General features: G+C 50.9%; 1 protein-coding gene across 5 annotated transcripts; it reads left to right on the top strand.

Annotated features, from left to right (window-relative positions):
• Positions 1-984: 984 nt before the first annotated feature.
• On the top strand, positions 985-20095 carry ARSD (arylsulfatase D). 5 transcript variants are annotated; one of them, XM_049107337.1, is made up of 11 exons: positions 985-1119; positions 3116-3265; positions 7301-7422; positions 9652-9774; positions 12033-12456; positions 12640-12776; positions 13222-13299; positions 13868-14002; positions 16165-16327; positions 17626-17747; positions 18783-20095. In XM_049107337.1, the coding sequence occupies exons 1-11, from the start codon at positions 1067-1069 to the stop codon at positions 19145-19147; spliced, it is 1872 nt and encodes a 623-aa protein (XP_048963294.1). In that variant the 5' UTR covers positions 985-1066; the 3' UTR covers positions 19148-20095. The 5 variants fall into 5 exon arrangements, with proteins under 5 accessions (XP_048963294.1, XP_025291344.1, XP_048963296.1 ...); XM_049107338.1 differs by lacking the exon at positions 985-1119 and adding an exon at positions 3933-4012 and having other exon boundaries at positions 3145-3265; XM_025435559.3 differs by lacking the exon at positions 13222-13299.
• The last annotated feature ends 1434 nt before the right edge of the window (positions 20096-21529 follow it).

Below are 21529 nucleotides of genomic sequence, written 5' to 3'. Positions count from 1 at the left end.
AGCAGGACACCGAGTACCCAGGACGGCCCCCCAATTCTGGGCTTCCCTAAGTCACCAGGGCATGTGTTCACCAAGAATCACTTGAAGAGGCCCCGTTTGAAGTGACTTTTTCCTCCTCGACGCTGAAAATAAACCGACACTCTGAGTTGGCCCCCGGGTCTCCCCTTCTTTTTTTTAAATATTTATTTATTTGTTTATTTATTTATGATAGAGAGAGAGAGAGAGGCAGAGACACAGGAGGAGGGAGAAGCAGGCTCCATGCAGGGAGCCCAACGCGGGACCCAATCCCAGGACCCCAGGATCCCGCCCTGGGCCAAACCGCTGAGTCACCCAGGGATCTCCTGGGGTCTCCCCTTCTCAGGGTGGGTTGTTACACTGGGTCCCAGGTAGCCTGTGTGCCGAGGCCACCACCCCAGAGAACCAGCAGGGTGGCAGCTTAGGCCTCGCCCTCATCCTTTCCAAGCTCTGGAGGCTGGAAGCCGGGACCAAGGTGCGGGCAGCAGGGTGGGTTCCTGCCCAGAGGCCTCGCAGGAGTCGGGAGCTCACTAAGTCTGCCCATTCCAAGGCGCACAGGTCTTTTCTCCAAACACATCCTTCGCAGAGTTTTCAAGAAACAGCCTCCAGGGCACTTAGGGCAGCCCCCGCCCCGGCCCCTCCAACACACACACACTTTGGGAAAGCTGAATTCCCAAGCATTGTGTCCCCAACGCGCAGATGGGAGTTGGGCAGGGAAACGGAGAAGTCTGGGCGGGTCATGGGGGGCAGGTCATGGGGGGCAGGGCGGGGATGCGGGCACCAGGAAGGTCCCCGAGGGAGAGTCCCCGGGGAGGGTCCGACCCACGGCCCCAGGGCACGCGCGCTGCAGCGCTTGCTGCAAGGAAGGGGCTCGTCGGCCGAGATTCCCCACGGGCGCCTGCACCCTAGTGTCCCGGGGGTGCGCCAGGGCCCCGCGGAAACAGGTCTGCAGGATCGGTTCCCGGAAGCCCCGGGGCGGCAGGAGGTGCGGCGGCGTGGGCGGGACGGGCGCCGAGGGCCAAGGTCCTGCGCGTCCCGTGCGCTCGCGGCCATGGCTCCCGGGGCTCCCGGGGCTCCCGGGGGACGCAGCGCGCCCGCTGCCAGGTGCGCGGGGCCCGGGGAAGGGGGCGGGGTGCACACGCGGGAGCGCGGCCCCCGGGGCGGCAGGGCGGGCGGGGCGAGCCCCGGGAGTCGCCAAATCGCGGGGAGAGTCCGTGTCGCAGTCGCAGGGACGCGGGGCTGGAGAGCTGGCGCTGGAGGGTCGGGAGCACAGAGAGGGCACCCTCGGGCAGAGCGCGGCCGGGTCCCCACCGCCCCCACGCGCTCCCTTGGCCCCCAGTGTCCCCTCCGTCCACGACCATGTCCCCCCACTGTTTGTCGGGTCTCCACCGCCCGGACACGCTCCCTTGGCCCCCAGTGTCCCCTCCCTCCATGACCCTGTCTCCCCACTCTCTGTCCCCCACCCCCGGAGAGGCCGGGTCCCCACCCTCCTCCACCGCCCGGACACGCTCCCTTGGCCCCAGTGTCCCCTCCCTCCACGACCTTGCCCCCCCGGGCGAGGCCGGGTCCCCACCGCCCCCACGCGCTCCCTTGGCCCCCAATGTCCCCCCCCACTCTCTGCCCCCCACTCTCCGAGGCAGGTAGCTCCCCCCGCCGGTTCCCTCTGCACCCCCACCCCGCTCCCTCCCTCCCTCCCTCCGTGCGCGCCCCCGCCGGGTTCCGCTCCCCGCCCCCGCCCCTCCCCGACTCGGCGGCACGTCCGGTCCCACCCCCAGGTCCCCGCCCCGCCGCGCGCCGCTTCCTTCCTCCTCGCGGCTCGCTCCCGCCCCGGCCCCGCCCGACCCCTGCCCTGGCGCGGCGCTGGCCTCGCACCGCCACCCTGGGGCCCGCGCAGCCCCCGCGACCCCCGGGCGGAGCGCAGCCGTGCCCCGTGCCCCGTGCCCCGTGCCCCCGCCCGCCGGCGCCCCCCACCCTCCCCGACGCGCCGGGCCCCCCTCCCGGCTTGCGGCCGCCCCCGAACGCTGCGCCCACGGCCTGTCCTGCCGCGGCCACCCCAGACCCCGGGCCCCAGTCTCCGGGCGCAACCGGGGGACCCCGCCGGGGACCGCGGGCACGCTCGGGCCGCCAGCTTGGAGCCAGGAACGGGGACCAGGGCGCCCCGGGCCCCCCCACATTCCTCCTTAGAAAGTGCGTGTCCGCCCTTGCGGCGACCTCTGGGCCGGCCTGCGTCCCGGGGGTCGCCCCGGGAGGGACGGGGACGCCTGGGCAGCCGGGAGGCAGGACGGCGCGACCCGGGGAGGCGACCCTACCCTTTAGCGAGGGCACCTCCCAGAAGGAGCGGGGTTACCAAGGGTCGGGAGGAGGGCACCAAGGGCTTCCTTCTGCGCAAGACACTTCACTGGGGCACACGGGCCCTGCGGGGAGTCCTGCGGGAGTCCTGGGGAGGGTCCTGCGGGGGGTCCTGCGGGGGTCCTGGGGAGAGTCCTAAGGTGGGTCCTGTGGGGGGTCCTGCGGTGGTCCTGGGGAGGGTCCTAAGGTGGGTCCTGTGGGGGGTCCTCTGGGGGTCCTGGGGAGGGTCCTAAGGTGGGTCCTGTGGGGGGTCCTGCGGTGGTCCTGGGGAGGGTCCTGTGGGGGGTCCTGCGGTGGTCCTGGGGAGGGTCCTGTGGGGGGTCCTTCGGTGGGTCCTGCAGTGGGTCTGGCCGGGGGGATCCTGGGGAGAGTCCTGTGGGGAGATCCTGCGGAGAGTTCCTTCGGTGGGTCCTACAGTGGGCCCGGCGGGGGGGGTCCTGCAGTGGGTCCTGCGTGGGGTCCTGATGTGAGCTACTGCGGGGAGTCTTGCGGGGAATCCTGTGGAGGGTCCTGCGTTGGATCCTGCAGACGGTCCTGCTGGGGTCCTCCCCTGGGGGGGGGGGGGGGTGTCAGTATCGGGAGCAATCAGAGCAAAAGGAGGCAGAACGCACAGGAGACGGCTCCCTCAGTAAATCCGAACCCAGCACCCAGCGGGCACCACCTGCCTTCCCAGCAAGCTGCCTCGAAAGGCCGACTTAACATTGCAAGTAAACCCGAGACCTTACTTTTGGCCGCTGGCTTGTCTCTGCAGGCACTCCTGGTGGCCTCTCCTCCTTCTGTGTTTGCTCCCGGGGACATGCCAGTTAAAAGCAGCAAATGCGTTCAAACCCAATATTCTACTGATAATGGCAGATGATCTTGGCATTGGGGATCTTGGTTGCTATGGGAACAGCACCCTCAGGTACAGTATGCTGGTGGTCCTGGGTGTGCCCTAGCATAGGGGGGTACACGGCGCTGAATGATGCGCTTAAAATCTGCAAGTAGTGGGAAACTCCTTAGTGCCTCAGAGTGAAGGCCGAAGAAGTGATTTTTTGACAGGGAAGCAGGGTGCCAAACTGAAATTTTCAGAGAGGGCACTCCGGTGGGTGGTGTATTTGATTCATTCGGAGGGCTGCCCTAACACAGGGCCCCACATGGAGTAACTGTAGACAAGAGGAATTTATTCTGTCTCAGTCCTGGAAACCAGATGTCTGAGATCGAGGCCCAGTAGGGGAGACACACTCCCCCAAGAGGCTCCAGGGACGGTCCCTCCCGTCTCTGCCGGTGGCTGGGGCCCCAGGCGCCCCCGGGCTGGTGACCAAGTCCCTCCAGTCTCGGCCTCCATCTCCTCACGGGGCTCCTCCTCTGCATCTGTGTCTCCTCGCCTGTCTCTTATGAGGACCCCTGTCATTGCCTGTAGGGCTCATCCTCATCCCGGATGAGCTCATCACTAAATCCTTACCTAATTACACCTGTAGAGACCCCATTTCCAATTAAGGCCCCCCCACCCTAGTGGATTAGGCCGGGCGGATCTGCTCTGGGGGCTGCTATTCACCCACTGCCGATGGGCGCTGATTGCATATTCACAGTATGCAGGCTCCTAGGCCATCCCTGCAGGCAAACAAGTGGCCGGTGATGTTTGCAGGCTGATGCAGCAAGAGGAGAAAAGGTAGGAAAGCACCTCATTCCATTTCTTTTAGGAAGACCACCACCCCAACGTCACACAACCTGCCTTGGAATAGCTGCCCACCTTGGGACTGGCCTGCAGAGGCCCACCCCACCCCCCTTTGGTCACAGCCCCTCTAACATCAGCAGAAATCTGGCCTGTGTGTCCAGGGACCTTCCTTCCCCACGCTGACCCTGCCCACTTACATCTGCCAGAACAGATCCCTCACCCAGTGGAAGTGGACAGTTCGCTGGCTTCTGGCATTTTCAGAGATGTGCATCCATCACCACGATGCATTTTAGAATATTTTCACACCCCCAAAGAACGCCTTGCACTCTCTGAGCCATCATGCCCTGTTATGGACTGAAGGGTGTCCCCAGAATTCATATATGATGAATTCCTAACCCCTCAGGACCTTCTGTGGGCTGCTGGTTTGGGTTCAGCAAACATAAGCCATTAAGAAATCAAGAAACTGGGGCTGCATTCCCATTACCACCCCTAGGGGGGCAGCACCCATGATTTTTATGTCTAGTGTTTCTCCTTCCAGCTAAAATACTGGCAGTGCAAGGACGGTCTTTGGGGACATCCTAAAGCCAGCAAAGATGTTCTCTTAATTTAACTCATTGGCTCGTTGATGAAGACATTGGGCCAATCAGCGACACGAGTTGCAGCATGCCACTTAGGGATGTGGGGCCGTGCCCCTCACGATGCACCTGTAAGAAACGTGGCCATTCTACCCAAACCTATTACACTTCGCTGGTCTTCAAAATGTTGTCTACACTGCACGTCCACCCACCCCAACACGGGCAGGCCACACCCCCCTTTAAAAATCCTGCCAAAGTAAGCTATCAAGGCTGACAGGTGAAGACTTAACGTGTGTAAGGACCACCTGCCTGAGGGAAACTGTCTTTGGCTCCACGTCCCATAAGCCATCTTTCCCTTCGTCCTTCAGTGATTTGCTATGAAATCATTCTGACTTCTGTAGCACATCACATAAGCCGCTCTTCACTAGTAAATCCGTCCCCTCGAATTATTTCCAGCAACCACAGTATTCGCTGTGCGTGCCTAAATACCCTGTAAGACGGTTGTGCTCGAAATCAGAGCTCACACATCCTCGTTGTCAATCCCTCCGGTCGCTCGTGTAGGCCACACCAGCTCTGTTTCGTATCTTGCCTCGTAAGAAAGGGGCCTCGAGAGCCCACAAGGTGTGTAATGCACGTGTAGCTGCGGAGGTTTCAGAGGAATAGAAGTTCAGGACAAAAAAGGGAGCCCGGGAACTGGCTCTGTGGCCCTCTCAACCTGCTTCTGAATAGCTGTGCCATCAGTCACATGTCCAGCCTCAGTTTCCCTTCTTGATGTAAGGCCATTGGATGATCTCCATGTTTCTTTCTGGGCCCATAATGCAAAACACGGAAGTGACCCCTGATGCTCTAACAGCAAATCCACACCAGGCATGTGTTAACGATATAGCCAAGTCTGTAAATAACGTGGAAACTGCCCGTTTTATTACCATCATAGGAAGAAAAGATATCTCTTCTCCCGGGAAAGTCGCATTTATGCCCTGCCCCTCCATTCCTTTGCTGAGAGTCACTGGGCTATTCCTCAGCATATTAATATCATTCTCAGAACTCTTTCTGGGTTTTTTTTCCTCTGTTTTTTTTTTTTAAATATCTGATCCCACATGCCAGAGAGTTATTTTAAACAAAAAGAATGCATAAAAAATGAAAGGCAGTTGAGTGTAGTATTTCAGGATTATATTTGCCCATCAACTTCATTAGGGAAACAGGGAGATGACATACATTGACTGAGAAGCAGAGAATTTAAAATCACTAGCAGCATCTTTCCTGTTTTAAGGTGTGTTTTAACAAGTAGAGGAATGAGATTCTGCAGGAAAGATTTCAATGCTGAGGTTGAAACCTGTGATGTTTTTCATTCTGTTCCACAGCGTAGATAATCATGAAGACATCTGTAAGAGATAAATACTTGATAGAAGAGAGATAGATACTAGACAGATAAATGATTGACGGATGGTGAAATGAACTGATGGATGAATGGGTGAAGGATGGATGGATGGAAGTATTGATGGATTTCCATCAATATGGATGGATGATTGGAAAGATGGGTGGATGGATGGGTGAAGACATGGATGGGTAGAACGTTGGATGGATGGATGAGGGTGGGTGGAAAGATTGATGGGTGGAAGGTTGGATGAGTGGACAAATGATGGATGAATGGAAAGATGGGTGGGTGAATGGATAGATGGATAGAAAGATGGATGGTTGGTTTAATGGATGGATGAAGGATGGATGGATGGATGCATTGGTGGTTGAAGGATGGATGGAAAGATGGATGGATGGAAGGTTGGATGAATGGACAAATGATGGATGAATGGAAAGATGGGTGGATGAATGGATACATGGGTAGAAAGATGGATGATTGGTTTAATGGATGGATGAAGGATGCATGGATGCATTGGTGGATGAAGGATGGATGGAAAGATCGATGGATGGAAGGAAAGACGGATGGGTGGATGATGGATGGAAAGACTGATGAGTGAAAGGATGAATGAATGGAAAGATGAGTGGACGGATGGGTGAATGGATGGACGGATGGATAGATACATGATACATAGATCGGTAGGTAATAGATGGACGACCATTGGATATCAAACTAGAGATAGAACTTTTGTAAACTGAGACATAGGTCAGAACTAACATAATTATACTTCGCTGCTAGAATCCTATAAGCCCTTGCAATTCATATTCAGAGCTTAGTAAAAAAAAAAAAGTAAATTTTAATAGTTGGGTTATTGAAAACACCCAACATGAATACCGAAATGGGTGATTTTTAATAACAACATTTATATTTCAGTTGCTCACAATTTTAAAAAGAGTCAAAGGGGACAAAAGCAGCCAGAGCAATCTTAACTGACAGCTGTTCTTTGAAAACAGAGGCGTGGCCAGGCCCCCGCAGCTGCCCGGGGGAGCAGGTGTCGAGTACTAGCATCAGCTGTGGCTTCTGGGCCGGCGAGGGGCCAGGAAGCCACAGCCGCGGGACTACGGAGAACAGCTTGCACACAACAGGGCGAGGGGCGCTGTGTCTTTAGGAACGGAGTCGTCAGGAAAGAAGCTGCAGGGGTCACAGAGTGGGTGGGTGGGTGGAACCCCCACAGGCAGCTACCTGTAAAACCCTAAGGAAATACTGGTGTGCTCCGCGCCCTGCTTCTCGGTGCAGGAGTCCTGGTCAGCACGTCCCCCGCCTGACAGGGATGTTTGTGTGTGGTTTGCTCAGGACACCCAATATCGACCGGCTTGCAGAGGAAGGCGTGAGGCTCACCCAGCACCTGGCGGCCGCCCCCCTCTGCACCCCCAGCAGATCTTCCTTCCTCACAGGGAGGCACTCCTTCAGATCAGGTCAGTGTGGTGGGGACGACCGAGACGGGGGCACGTCTGCGTCCACTCGTGTCTTGTCCGTGGTATTATTAGCGATGCTTGAGATGCAGGGAAAATGGTGCAGCTACCATCTGCGGTGCCATCACCCTGAAATTATGTAAAAAGAATACTGTGTTTTAGGTAAGTCACGCGATGATTGGGTTGATTGGGAATTCAGAGGCCGAAGCTGTCCAACGGTAGCTGGTTTGGGTTGACATCACGCTTATTAATTTAAATATTTTAGTTTAGAGGAATATTTCCTTATATGGCCAAGGGGACTTCGAAGAGGCGATTAAGTGGAGGGTCTTGAGATGGGAACATTATTCTAGATTATCCAGGTGGCCCCGTGTCCTCACAAAGGTCCTTATGACAGAGAAGCAGGAGTCAGAGGACAAGGAGGACGTTGGTGTGGTGCAGTTCAGGTATGGCTTGTCATTGTCTGCTGAAGCTGAATGCACGCACGTGCCGTGACCCAGCAATGCCTAAGTACGTGCCCACCATGTACACATGTGCATGTTCTGCAGAAGATGGAATGGGAATGTTCACAGCACCACAGTCTGTAAGGTGCTGACATAGATATAGTTCATCAGTGGAAGACTGCGTTAATAAACTGGCGTATCCACGTATTGGAATATTGTATTCTCTGAGCAGCCAAACGGAGTACCACAGATGGGGCAGCCTAAACAGACATGAATCTTCTCACCATCTTGGAGGCTGGGAGGCTGGGATCCAGGTGTGGGCAGGACTGGCTCCCTGTGAGGCCTCTCTCCTGGGCATGTAGACGCCGTGTTCTCCCCGTGTCCTCACGTGGTGGCCCCTCTGTGCATGTCTGCGTCCTCACCTCCTCTTCTTATAAGGACCGTGGTCCTATGGGATCAGAGCCCACCCCAGTGAACTCATTTATACCTCTTTAAAGTATCTTCAAATACAGTTGCATTCTGAGGTGCTGGGGGTCAGGTCTCTATGCACAAGATGCTAGTAGCAGCCACTCTCCCCACCAACTTGTGACAACCAAAAATGCCTCCAGGCATTGCCAAGGATTCCCTGCGGGGCAGAATTACCTTTGGTTGGGAGCCACTGCCACAGATAGATCATGGAGAGACAATAGAGATAGGTAGGTAGGCAGATAGATAAATAGATAATAGATTGATAGGTGATATTAATAGATTGATAGCTGGGGAGATACATAGATAAATTATAGATACATGGATGGATGGATGGATGGATGGATGGATGGATGGATGGATAATAGATGCATTGATAGATTAATATAGATGGATAGATGGATAGAAAGATGAATGGATGGGTGGGTAGATGGATAGATGGAGGGATGAATAGATTAGATAGATAGATAGATGATAGATAGATAGATAGATAGATAGATAGATAGATAGATAGATAGAGGAATCAATGGATGGATAGGTAGGTGGATGGATGGATAAATGGATGGATGGATGGATGGATGGATGGATGGATGGATGGATAGATAGGTAGATAGATAATAGATAGATAGATAGATAATAGATAGGTAGGTAGATAGATAATAGAATTGATGGATGGATAGATAGATATATAGATAATAGAATCAATGGATGGATGGATGGATAAATAGATAATAGAATCGATGGATGGATGGATAGATAGATAATAGAATTGATGGATGGATAGATAATAGAATCGATGGATGGATGGATTGATGGATGGATGGATGGATGGATAGATAATAGAATCAATGGATGGATGGATAGATAGATAGATAGATAGATAGATAGATAGATAGATAGATAGATAGATATAGAATCGATGGATAGATAGATTAGATAGATAATAGAATCGATAGATGGATAGATAGGTAGATGGATGGATGGATCGATCGATCAATCGATCGATCGATAGATGAGAGGATGGATGGTTGGATGATGAAGAGAGAGAGAAAGATAAAGACGCAATCTCTCCTGCTAAGACAGGGTTTCTCAACCTCAGCAGTGCTGACATCTGGGCTGGATGATTCTCTGTGGTGTGGACATCCTGGGCACGCTAGGGTGTCCCCACCCACCACATGCCAGTAGCATCCCTCCCTCAACTGCGATCACCCAAACCAATCCCGAGCAGAGTGAAGAGTCCACTGGCGTGGGCCAGGCCCCTCCCCAGGTGAGAACCCGTGCTGTAGCCGTGGGAGAGTGAGTGCGTGCTCTCTGCTCTGCTCCACAGGCATGGAAGCCCATGATGGGTACCGCGCCCTCCAGTGGAACGGGGCATCGGGCGGACTCCCGGAGAACGAAACCACATTTGCGAGAATCCTGCAGCAGCAAGGTTATGCAACCGGCCTCATAGGTACTCCTATTGTTCAGGGAGCAGGACGGTCAACCATCAAAAGAACTTGTTTCCCTGCAGGGCCAAAAAGTCACGCGTCCGAACCCAAATCAGGGGCTGGCCCCATGTGACCTCTCTTGGACCAGTCATACTGTTGGATCGTCTGTCATTCTGTAGGGAATGATGGGAATCCTCTGGAGAGCCGGTTCTCAGACATCATTAGTTCAAGGGCCAACCCTGTAAGACCACCTGTCTGAGAAGGGCACTCTGACACCTGCTAGGTTACTTCTTTGCAGATGGGCACTCCCCCGTCATGGGCCAGACGCTTGACCCTTTTCATTCCTTGCTCAGCCTGTGTGCTTAGAAGTCGTATCCCGTCTTACAGGAATCAGAGGCTGGATGACGACGGCGTCTTCCCTGACCCCCCGGTCAAGGGAGGGCTGGGTCAGATCCGTGTGCAAGGGGGTCCCATTCGGGTCTTCATCAGCTTTTCCACACTCAGAGTCCCCGTTGAGTTTAGAGGGGACCGTGACACCCCCACTTTGTCAGGACGAGGGAGGGGTAATCACCCTTCCCCCCTTTTAAAATTTCCTACTACTTTAGAAATAGAGATTATGTAGATTTACTACCCACAGTTCCAGAGGCTGAGGAGTCCAAGATCCCGGGGCTGACAGATTCCGTGTCTGGTGAGGACCCTCATCCTGCTTCACAGATGACCGTCTTCTCTCCATGTGTCACTCGTGAGAAGAAGGAGTGACCGTCTCTCTGGGGCGCTAATTCCATTCGTGGAGGCTCCAGCCTTAGGACTTGATCTCTTCCTCCCCCAAGGTCCTGCCTCCAAATACCATCAGCCTCAGGGTCAGGTCTCAACGTAGGAATTTTGGGGAAACATAGATACTCAAGACACAGCTTATCGCTTCTTCAGGGACATTTTCAAGGACTTTGTACGCATCTACTCTACTGCCTGTATTTCTCTTTTCAATCTTAAGACGTAGAGCAAAGCTTCTTAGTTACTAGAACTTTCCATTACCAGCTCACTGCCATTGGGTCAATGTCCTTCACCCCCACAACCACCCATGTATCTTCTACTCCATGGGTGGAATTGTTTTTAACACTAGATAAGTAGATTTATTTAGTGTTTACTGGAACTACGGACCAGGGTATCGGTTCCTTCTGTGAATCTTTATTCTTCTGGTCCACACACCTCATCTACATTTAGACAAGGCTGTTCTTCACGTCCCAAATGGTAGAAAGCGGACGAGAAGGAGACTCTCCTCTATACTTTTCTTCTCCACCCGTTTCAACCCATTCCGGCATTTTCGTTTCCTTAAATGTAAGCGGGGTTACAAAGGGATGTCCTTGGGCTTGGAACTAGAACCAATGCTCTGTAATGGGAGGGAAGAACAGGGTGGAGACCTGGTTTAACCTCTGCACTTGGAAATTATGGCAAATAGTATGTTGAACCCTTTTCTGTCCTATTTTGTAGCTAGATTTAAGCTGGCTGAGTGTCTGGAGCACATAAAATAGGAAGAACCCAATTCTTGTATATCCTGCTAGAATTAGACATATGGGTCTCCTCATGTTCCATCTCAGTGATTTTATAAAAGTTACTGCCTTTGGAAAAAAGTCTATTACAAGCATTTGTTGCTCACTAGTTAGTGGAGTGAGCCAGTCCTTCTATTCTGTTGTAAGATTATTCTAGAGCCAACCCCTTTATTGAGTGGTTGTCTTTTAAGTAAGAAATATCAGTAAATGATATTTTCTGAGTTATTTAATAGCAGGATAGTCTAAGCTTGCAAACTTATAATTCCTAACAGTCCAGAAAATCTTAAACTTTCAATCTCTTGATAACGATCATGACTCCATACGTTCGTTTAGTAGTGCCATGCGCTTTATATCAAACAAATTCATTTTATTCCTTTCTATTTTGAATTTCTATTATGTCCCTTTTTTTTAATGATTTTATTTATTTATTCATGAGAGACCCAGAGAGAGAGGCAGAGACACAGACAGAGGGAGACACAGGCTTCCTGCAGGGAGCCCGACGCGGGACTCGATCCCGGGACCCCGGGGTCACGACCTGAGCCAAAGGCAGATGCTCAACTGCTGAGCCACCCAGGAGTCCCTATTATGTTCCTTTCCTATTTCAGATTTTGCTGTTTGCATAGCATCCTTTTGATTGGAGCACGGCAGTTACTGAGAAGGTGATCGGTAGCACGCAGAATTCCTTCAAGAGTACTTTCAATGTGTGTTCTTTACCCCTCTGCTCTTATTTTCAGGAAAATGGCACCAGGGTGTAAACTGTGAATCCCGAACCGACCACTGCCACCACCCATTGAACCATGGATTTGACTATTTTTATGGCATGCCTTTCACGCTGGTGAATGACTGTCACCCAGACAGGCCCCCGGAAGTAGATGCCACCACCAGAGCAAAGCTGTGGCTTTCCACCCAGATGGCGGCCCTGGCGGTACTGACCATTGCTGTTGGCAAGGTTTGCGGGTTAATCTCCGTGTCCTGGAAGGTAGTTCTGGGTGCGGCCAGCCTCGTCTTCCTCTTCTTTGTCTCCTGGTACGCCAGCTTTGGGTTCGTGCGCCGTTGGAACTGTATCTTGATGAGAAACCATGACGTCACAGAGCAGCCCATGGATTTGGAAAGAACGACGAGTCACATGCTACGGGAGGCCGTTTCGTATATCGAAAGGTAATAAAACCCTCCCATTTTTAAAGAGGAGGTGAGTTCTCAGAGCACCTGAGTGGGTCTCTTTGCCATCTTTGGGATTTCTTAAACCAGCCCCAATGGTGAGATGGGTTTCAAGGACTCAGATGGATCAAATAGTGTTGAAACAGGTGCCATTGTATCTGAAGGATGTTTTTCTTCTTTCAGAAATAAGCACCAACCATTTCTTCTCTTCTTGTCCTTGCTGCATGTACACATTCCCCTGGTAACCACAAAACAGTTTCTCGGGAAAAGCCAGCACGGCTTATATGGCGACAACGTGGAAGAGATGGATTGGCTTGTAGGTAAGTCAAGGTGCGGCCGTCCCTCATTCACCCTTGGCCTCACCACACAACTTTGGTAACAGATGGGTCTCCCGACTATGAACTGGGTTGCAATAAAGAATAAGAAAAGGCAAAGGATAGGGGGAGACTTCCCCATATCATTCACATGCTCCTTCAGCACTTCCGGTTCCTCAATCTATTCCTGCACCAAATCATCCTTCCACAGAATGCATTATTTAAAGCTGTCATGTGACATTACAGAAAGGGAACCAAGAACACTGTTGTTCAGGGCAACGGACCAACATTGCTGGTCCCCCCAATGACCTTGAGAAAGCCTGGAGAGATCCAGTGAGTGACCTTGTAGATTCTGTTTGCTTTCACAAAGAAGTATAGTTGATACACAAGGTTACCACATTTCAAGTGTATATAGATTCTTAAAAGAACGTAGACATCTAAATTCTTGCAGGACCTGATGACTTGTCCTGGGAGAAGCATGATGATTATAGTAGACCAGTAAAGAGGCAAACAACCTCAAAACATGAGGGTGGGTTACATAATGCTTTAAAAACATGCATTTCCACTGTGCACCTGCCCACGTGGTTTGAAATCTCTACTTTCAGTGCTTTAGATGTGCATTTGGTCTCCGTAGAGAAAGCAAGGGCTGGGCTTATAGATGGCTCTGCTCTCCTGAGCCTTGGCCCGCATGTGCCAACACCACTAACTGATGCTCATGGCTCTGGCTTCCTCCTATCTCAATAGGGGTCTCCCATGAAATCCTTTCTCAGCACGTTCCCACCCCCATGCACTCTTTACAGACACACATATTCATCCCAGCAGTGCATGTTCAGAGCACGCCATCCCTGGCATACTGCCTCTAGGCGTTTATTCTGTTTTCCATATTTGTGATACCTTTGTAAACAAGATTCTGAATCTTGTGGTATCAGAAAAATCAAGATAGGGGCTCACACTTTGTGATCACATTCATAATGATGGTGTCTTGGCGACTGCCGAGTCCCCTTATGAGACTTTCTAGCAAGAAAGGACAAATTGGGGTTGCATTCGCTGATGCTATTTCACTGGCTCTGTCGTGAAATGTTCCAATTCTCTCAAAGGTGAAGTCCTTAATGCCATTGAAGAAAACGGTTTGAAAAACACGACATTCACCTATTTTACCTCTGATCATGGAGGACATTTGGAGGCAAGAGACGAACGTGGCCAGCTGGGGGGATGGAATGGAATATTCAGAGGTGAGACCAATGGATATCAGGGGTTAAAAGGCAGATAAAGGACCCACCAAATGACTCCCAGAAATACAGGTTGGAAAACAACCAGAAGGGGGAAAAGTGTGCATTTTCAAAGGTGGATTTCTTGAGCAGCTGCCATACACCAAATTCTATCCAGATGTTAAGAGAGAGAAAATAAGACATACGCCCTTCCCTTCAAGGGTTTACATTGTAGTGGAAGAGAGAGATATACAAATAAATAAGATAAAATTAAAATAAATGCCACCCTAAATCAAAGGTAGGGCAGTAACCATAAGCTTAGTTACATATGTCCCTGTATTCCACTATGTCATGTGAGATTTGGGGCATTATACCTTTGTTTTTCCATTTTTAAAAATATTTTATTCATTTATTTGAGAGAGAGATAGAGATAGAGATAGCATGAGCAGGGGGCGAGAGGGAGAAGCAGGCTCTCTGCTGAGCTGGGAGCCTGACAGAGGGCTTGGTCCCAGGACCCCGAGATCATGACCTGAGCCCAAGGTAGATGCCTAGCCAGCTGAGCCACCCAGGCACCCCTATATTGCCATTAAAAAAAATCTGATACAGTCACTCTGCATGATTCGTGGATTCCATATTTACGAATTCACCTACTTGCTAAAATTTATCTGTAACCCCAAAATCAGTACTTGCAATGTCTTTGCGCTCATGTGAACAGCAGTGAAAACATTCATTGCCCGACACACACGTTCTCAGCTAAGGTCAGATGAGGCGACCCTGTTGCCTACATTTCATCTCTCAGACTATACACACGTGTCCTTTTTGTGGTGTCTTTAGTGGCCATGTTTTTGTGATTTTGTTTGGGTTTTGTTGATGACTCTGCTGCTTCAAGTGGCTCCAACTGTACTGCCAAAGGGCTGTGCTCTGTTCCCAAGGGCAAGAAGCTTGCCATGGGCCGTATGGAGAAAATAAGTACGTTAGATTAGCTTCATCCAGACTCGAGTTCCCGCACTGTTGGCCATGAGGTCAATGCAAACGAATTGCAGTATCTACTCAAGAAGGGGTCTTTAAACCAAAACATATGAAAATAGACCAATTGGCTATCGCAAATACAGGGACCAGAGTCTCCCTGGTACTGAGCCCTGGATTAAATCTGGAAGTCGGGGTTCAGTATTTGCTAACTGGGTGTTTGTGGCGACTTTGTAGAACATCACTCTGGGGAGTAATGAGGGTCGACTGTATATGTTCCTACAACTTGGAAGTGGATGTTTTCTCCCGTCTTCCGTGTACATCCTGAAGCTGTAATAGGTTCATGATTCTCATCATTTCCAGTAGTATATTCTACAAACTGCCGACACCTTGATTTCCGACTGTGAGACCCAGAGCAGATTAGCCGCAAAGCCACATCCGACTCCCAACGTACAGAACCGAGACCTAATACACAGGAGTGAAGCTGCTGGTTTACAGTAACTTATTATGCAACAGCAGCAGCGCAAAACGAAAGCAGGCGAGGCGAGTGCAGTTATTACAGTTTCCAAACTGCAACAAAGCTGCATTTATTTAGCAAGACTCCGAACACATGTACCCTTCTTGTTTACAAGTCTCCTTTTGTAACATAGGATGGCTTTAACTCCCATACCCAGAGTTCCTAGGGAGTGTAAGCATGTTGTCTAATGCTCAGTACCTATACGCCTTTCCCCAAGAGCCAATCTGGGCCCAAACCCATTGCCAGGGGTCCCAGAAATGAAAAATAACCAGGAAAAGCAGTAAAGGAACAGGTGGGTGGTATGGCAAGCAGGTGGGAGAGGAAGAGAAGCAGGGGAAGAGATCCCAGACCCAATTTCTAGTCCTTCCAGAAAGAAAAAGGATAGAGGAAGGATCATGCACACTGTGAAATCCAAATGCATTACACCTCTGAAGCCACGCATCGCACGCCCCGTGTGTTCCAATGGTCATAAAGACTCATCGAATGTCAAGAGGAGAGCATATGGACTCCACCTGCCAGTGGGGGTATGGCGAGGTTCTGGAATTATTGCAGCAAACATTTTGGGAGGTGCAGGTTGCTAAAGTGTGCATTTGTGAGCAGGGGTGCCCAGGTCCATAGACAGAGACAGACAGGTGTATCCAGGTGTGTGTGTGTGGATGGGACCATCTCCTGGAGAATTCTAATGGCACTTACTTACTTACAGGTGGCAAAGGGATGGGGGGCTGGGAGGGCGGCATCCGCGTCCCGGGGATCTTCCGGTGGCCTGGGGTGCTGCCAGCTGGCCGAGTGATCCACGAGCCCACCAGCCTGATGGATGTCTTCCCCACCGTGGTCCAGCTGGGGGGCGGCGAGGTGCCCCAGGACAGGTACACATGCAGTGAGACCCCTTCGTGCCCCAATTCCTGACAGCTATCCTTTACTATTTCACATGTAATGAGAAAACCTACCACGAGATTAAAGTTCTCACATCCTCGCATGGAGGGGACAGCCTAATGCAAAATAATCACACTCGGCAAAGAGTGATGATATAAAATATTGGGTCCTTCTCGTTTTGCTGTTTTGGTAAAATTTTATAACTCCGCACAGCAATGGGGGGATTGAAAGCATTAGATGTCGATCCGTTGAAACTCATCTCCCTATGATTTCCTGAAATGGACTTTTGCCCATATTTTAGTGAGGCTCTCACAGCATGTTTTAAAAAATGATTTATTACCTCAATATTAGCACATGACCAAAGTCTCTTGCTAACACAAGATAAAAACAAAGCAGTAAATATTTTGATCATGATTGGATTTTACTCCATTTAGAGGGGCAAATAAATACTCCCGTATGAGAGAGATGGAACCAGTGCAGGTACATGTCTGTGCTTATAAAATAAGACATTTATCTTAAGGGATTGGCTCATGCAATTGTGGAGGCTGGCAAACTGAAATCCTTACGTCAGGCCATCAGGCTGCAAACTCAGGTAGGATTGCTGTGTTGCAATCTTGAGGCAAAATCCCATCTTCCCTGGAAAACCCGTCTTTGCTCTTGGTGGCTGTCAACGGATTTGGTGAGGCCCACCCTCATTATGAATGGGCTCTGTTTTGCACAGAGCCCACTGACTGTGGATGTCAACCATTTCTGAAAAAACAAGTGCCCTCACAGCAACCCTTAGACTGGTGTTTTACCAAATCACTGAAGACTGTAACCCAGCCACGTAGACACAGAAAACAGAACTGTCATCATTAGGGTATAATTAAAATAAAGGTGCTTTACAACCGTAAGGAAAAACACTATGTTTGCACATTAAATTCAGATCAAGGATTTTTTTTAAATATCAGTTGTTGTAAGGAAGACTCTCCAGGTCATGTGGCCATCACTGGCTGTCTTCATCCGCTTCCTGCGGACCGGATGGCATCTTTTGGAATCTGTTATGTCTTAAAATGTTGCCTGTAGTGCTGTGTAACAAATGACCCCACAACTTAGTGACTTTGTGTCTAAAAACAATGACATGCATCTTGCTCAGCAGCTTGCAATCTGCATAGTATCAGAGAGACAGCTCATCTGTGCTGTTGTTGCTCTTAGTTGGGGGGCCCTTACAAGGTTAGAGTTTCATTTCCAGGTGCAACACAGACTGAATGGTCTTGGTCTGATCCCTTCCTATGTCTGTTCATGGAATCAGGGTGATTGATGGCCGTAGCCTGGTGCCCTTGCTTCGAGGGGCTGCTGAGCACTCAGCACATGAGTTCCTGTTTCATTACTGTGGAAAGTATCTCCACGCGGCACGCTGGCACGAGAAGGACAGTAAGTACATACCTTCCCCCCGGTGCAAGGGGTGGCTTGCATGAGTCAGGGTTCCCCCAAGAAACAGAACCCACCGTGTGTGGGATGGATGGATAGATGGAGGGAAGGGAGGGATGAGGGGTGGATGGATGGATGGATAGATAGAGATGCATTGAGGAAAAATGGAGAGATGGATGAATGGGTTGGACAGATGAATGAACAGAGAGAGACAGATGGACAGATGGATAGATGGGTGGGTGGATGGATGGATAGATGGATGGATGGGTGGAGACATACATGGGTGGACAGGTAGATGGATGTATGGATGCATGAATAGATGCATGGTCAGATAGAGATGGATAGACGGATAGATGGATGGGTGGATAGATGGATGGGCAGGTGTATGGACAGATGGACAAATGGATAGATGGATGGGTGGATGGATGGATGAGTGGAGAGATGGATGGATGAGTGGAGAGATGGGTGGATGGATAGATAAATGGATGGGTGGATGATGGATGGATGGATGGATGGATGGATGGGCTGTTTCAGAGATGAGTGGATGGATGCATGGATGGACAAATGAACAGATGGACAGACAGATGAATGGACAGATGCATGCTTGGGTGGATGGTAGATGGTGGACTGGTAATAGGATAAATTAACATGTAATGAGATAGATGACAAGTAGATAATAGATGGATGAATGACAGAGATAGAAGATAAGGAGATGTAGACAAATGGATGGATAGAAACACACACAGAGGTTTGAAAGACATGTCTCATGTGGCTGTAGGGCCTGGCAAGTCTGAAATGTTCAGGGCCAGCCCTCAGTCTGGCCGGCGTGGATGCTGCCACCTGGATTCTAAAGCCTAGAAACTCAGGCATGATTTCTAGATCGTACTCCGCAGTCATTCTTTCCTCTTTAGGGACCTTCAGTCTCCTTTGTCTCACACGTTCAATTGATTGGGTGAGACCCATCAGTATGGAGGGCAGCCTACCAATATAAATGTTCATCTCATTGGGTGCCCTGACCACGTCTCCATTTGCCTTTAGGTGGAAGACTCTGGAAGGTCCACTACATGACGCCACGATTCCACCCCAAGGGCGCAGGGGCCTGCTACGGCCGGGGTGTGTGCCCCTGCTCGGGGGACGGTGTGACCCAGCACAGCCCGCCCCTGCTCTTTGAGCTCTCCAGGGACCCTTCTGAGGCACGGCCCCTGTCCCCTGACTCTGAACCTCTGTACAACATGGTAGTAGCACAGGTGGGTGAGGCTGTGGAGCAGCACAGAAAGACCCTGAGCCCTGTGCCCACCCAGTTTTCCCTGAGCAACATCATCTGGAAGCCGTGGCTGCAGCCTTGCTGTGGGACCTTCCCCTTCTGCGCGTGTGGGCAGGATGAAGATCACAGTGAGACATGACCTCACACTTGGCAGGATGCCCGTCATCAGACAGACAGACGGGGTGAAACGAGTTGGCGGGAGTGTGGCAAACAGTGGAACCCTCATGCCCTGTGGGTGGGTATGCGAACTGGAGCAGCCACTCTGGAAACAGTATGGAGGCTCCTCAAAAAATTCAAAATAGAGCTTCCTATGACCCAGTGATTCCACTGCTGGGTATTTACCCCAAAGGAAATGGTAATAGGATCTCAAACAAATCTGCACCCCCATGTGCACAGCAGCATGATTCATGGCAGCCAAGACCTGGAAGGAACCCAACTTCTCATCGATGGATGGATGGATGGATCAATGGATGGATGGATGGATGGATCGATGGATGGATGGATAAAGAACAGGTGGTCCATCCACACGATGCAACATGACTCAGCCACGAGAAGGAAGGAGATCCTGCCATTTATGGATGACGTGGGGTGGACCTCAAGGACATTGTGCAAAGTGCAATAAGTCAGACACACCTAGGGAAAAAAAAGCATGAGCTCACCGATACATGCAATCTTAAAAATAAAAAGAAATTCGAACTTGTAGAAAGAGAGGATACAATAGTGATGGCTGCTAGGAGTTTGGGGGGAGATGGCTAGAGGATGCTCAGAGGACACGAACTTTCAGTTATGAGAGGATCACATCCTGGAGATGCCTGGGCCAGCACGGCGGTGGGGGGGAGGGGCTAGTTTCTGATCCTGTATCCTGTCCTTGAAATCTGCTGAGAGACTAGCCGTGCGGTGTCGTCGCCGTGCACACCCTACGTGATCATTAGCGAAGGTGATGGGTGTGTTAATTCACTTCACCGGGGTGGTCATTTCACGCGGTGTACGGGTATCGCATCATCGTGCTGTACACCATAAATACATACAGTTTTGCCAGTTCTGCCCCCATGAATCTGCGAAATAAATATTGAATGTTTAAATTAAATACTTAAAAGGGAGAAGCACATCTCGCCCACAAACCAGGACGATGGAAGGGGACACACACCATAAGGTCTAGCTTGGGTTTCCCTGTCTTGAGTACCGTGTCCTGGGCACAGAGTGGGCAGTGGACACCCAGTAATGCCCCCAGTCCTGCTCCTCTCCTAAAGCTCGGGAGTGATCATGATGCCAGGATCCAATTTTTGTACACATTGATTTTAAAGCATCCATCCTTGGGGTTTCGCTGTGTCTGCGGACAGCCTTACACAAGGGGAGGCTGATGTTTCCGAGCCTCGTCTTTCTGGCTAACAGAGAAACCAGCTCCGTGTCTGGTGTTGAGGATTGGATGATCTCCTAAGCGGCTGATGTAACCGCACACATTACATTCACTGCCCCTCTGTCCTCATCTTACGAGTTAGAAATTACTTTGGGGCTGCTAGTAACAGACATCGGGAATAAATGCCATAAGCGAGAGAAGGATGTGTGCTCTCGAAGGGGAGCAACCGCGGGCTGGCAGCCTCATTGCAAATGCACGCTCTACTCTCCTCTGCCTCATGGTCTCAGGATGGCTGCAGCAGCTCCAGCCATGACGTGGACATTCCGGGCTGCAGGAAGAAGGGCATTCCTCCCAGTCGAGTCAGCCCCGGCGAAGGGGATTTTGCAGAAGTCCTAACCCCGGACCCCTGCCTCCATCCATAGATAGAACTGGGAATTGAGAGATGCACTCTTGCAAGTGGGCACATATCAGCCCCGGTGTTAGAATCAGGGTTCGTTTCAGCCTGAAGGTGAGACAGCCTTTTTTTTTTTTTTTTTTGACTTGACTTGACCAAGGTCTTTAATACATCATTTCATTGCTAAATTAAGTGACTTCTTCTTTTTTTTTTTTTTAATTAAGTGACTTCTTAAGCATGTGTAGCCCTTGCTGTTCATTTATAAACGTCAGGAATTTCTGCAAGAAATCTCCTCCAGGGATTTTTTTTCTTTTTTTCCGTCCTTTATGACTTTTTTTATCTTCTTGTGAGTCACTCTTTTCCAGTGAAATGTCTTTCTGCTCACAGAACACTATCAGTATCCAGCTCTACATCACTGTGTTTCTTTTTTTAATGCAAAACTGACTGGGTGATGGGCACCGAGGGGGACACTTGACGGGATGAGCACTGGGTGTTATGCTGTATGTTGGCAAATCAAACTCCAATGAAAAAATATACACACAAAAAAATGCAAAACCGAGGCAGAAGATGGGACGCCCAGCAGGGGGTGGGGGCGTGGAGGGGATGGGGGAAAGCCCCCCCCCTCCCCCCCGCCACTGCCAGGCACAGGGAGCTGTGTGCAGACCCTCTGGGGTAAGCGGGATTCACAGCAGGGCTCGGGCACTCAGAGCTCATTCACACCTTGACCGGACAAGCCCCAGCTCAGTCTCCAGGGCTCTGGACTCACAGTG

Source organism: Canis lupus, chromosome X, assembly GCF_003254725.2.
Source record: "Canis lupus dingo isolate Sandy chromosome X, ASM325472v2, whole genome shotgun sequence".
Lineage (NCBI taxonomy): Eukaryota > Metazoa > Chordata > Mammalia > Carnivora > Canidae > Canis > Canis lupus.
This window is presented reverse-complemented; position numbering and strand designations above follow the sequence as displayed.

What these genes read in the sequence shown, in the direction of transcription:
- ARSD (XM_049107337.1), top strand. Translation starts at nt 1,067, where the DNA reads ATGGCTCCCGGGGCTCCCGGGGCTCCCGGGGGACGCAGCGCGCCCGCT. An exon ending in CGCAGCGCGCCCGCTGCCAG is followed by an intron (nt 1,120 to 3,115) that starts GTGCGCGGGGCC and finishes TTGTCTCTGCAG; the next exon opens with GCACTCCTGGTGGCCTCTCC. An exon ending in TTATGCAACCGGCCTCATAG is followed by an intron (nt 9,775 to 12,032) that starts GTACTCCTATTG and finishes TCTTATTTTCAG; the next exon opens with GAAAATGGCACCAGGGTGTA.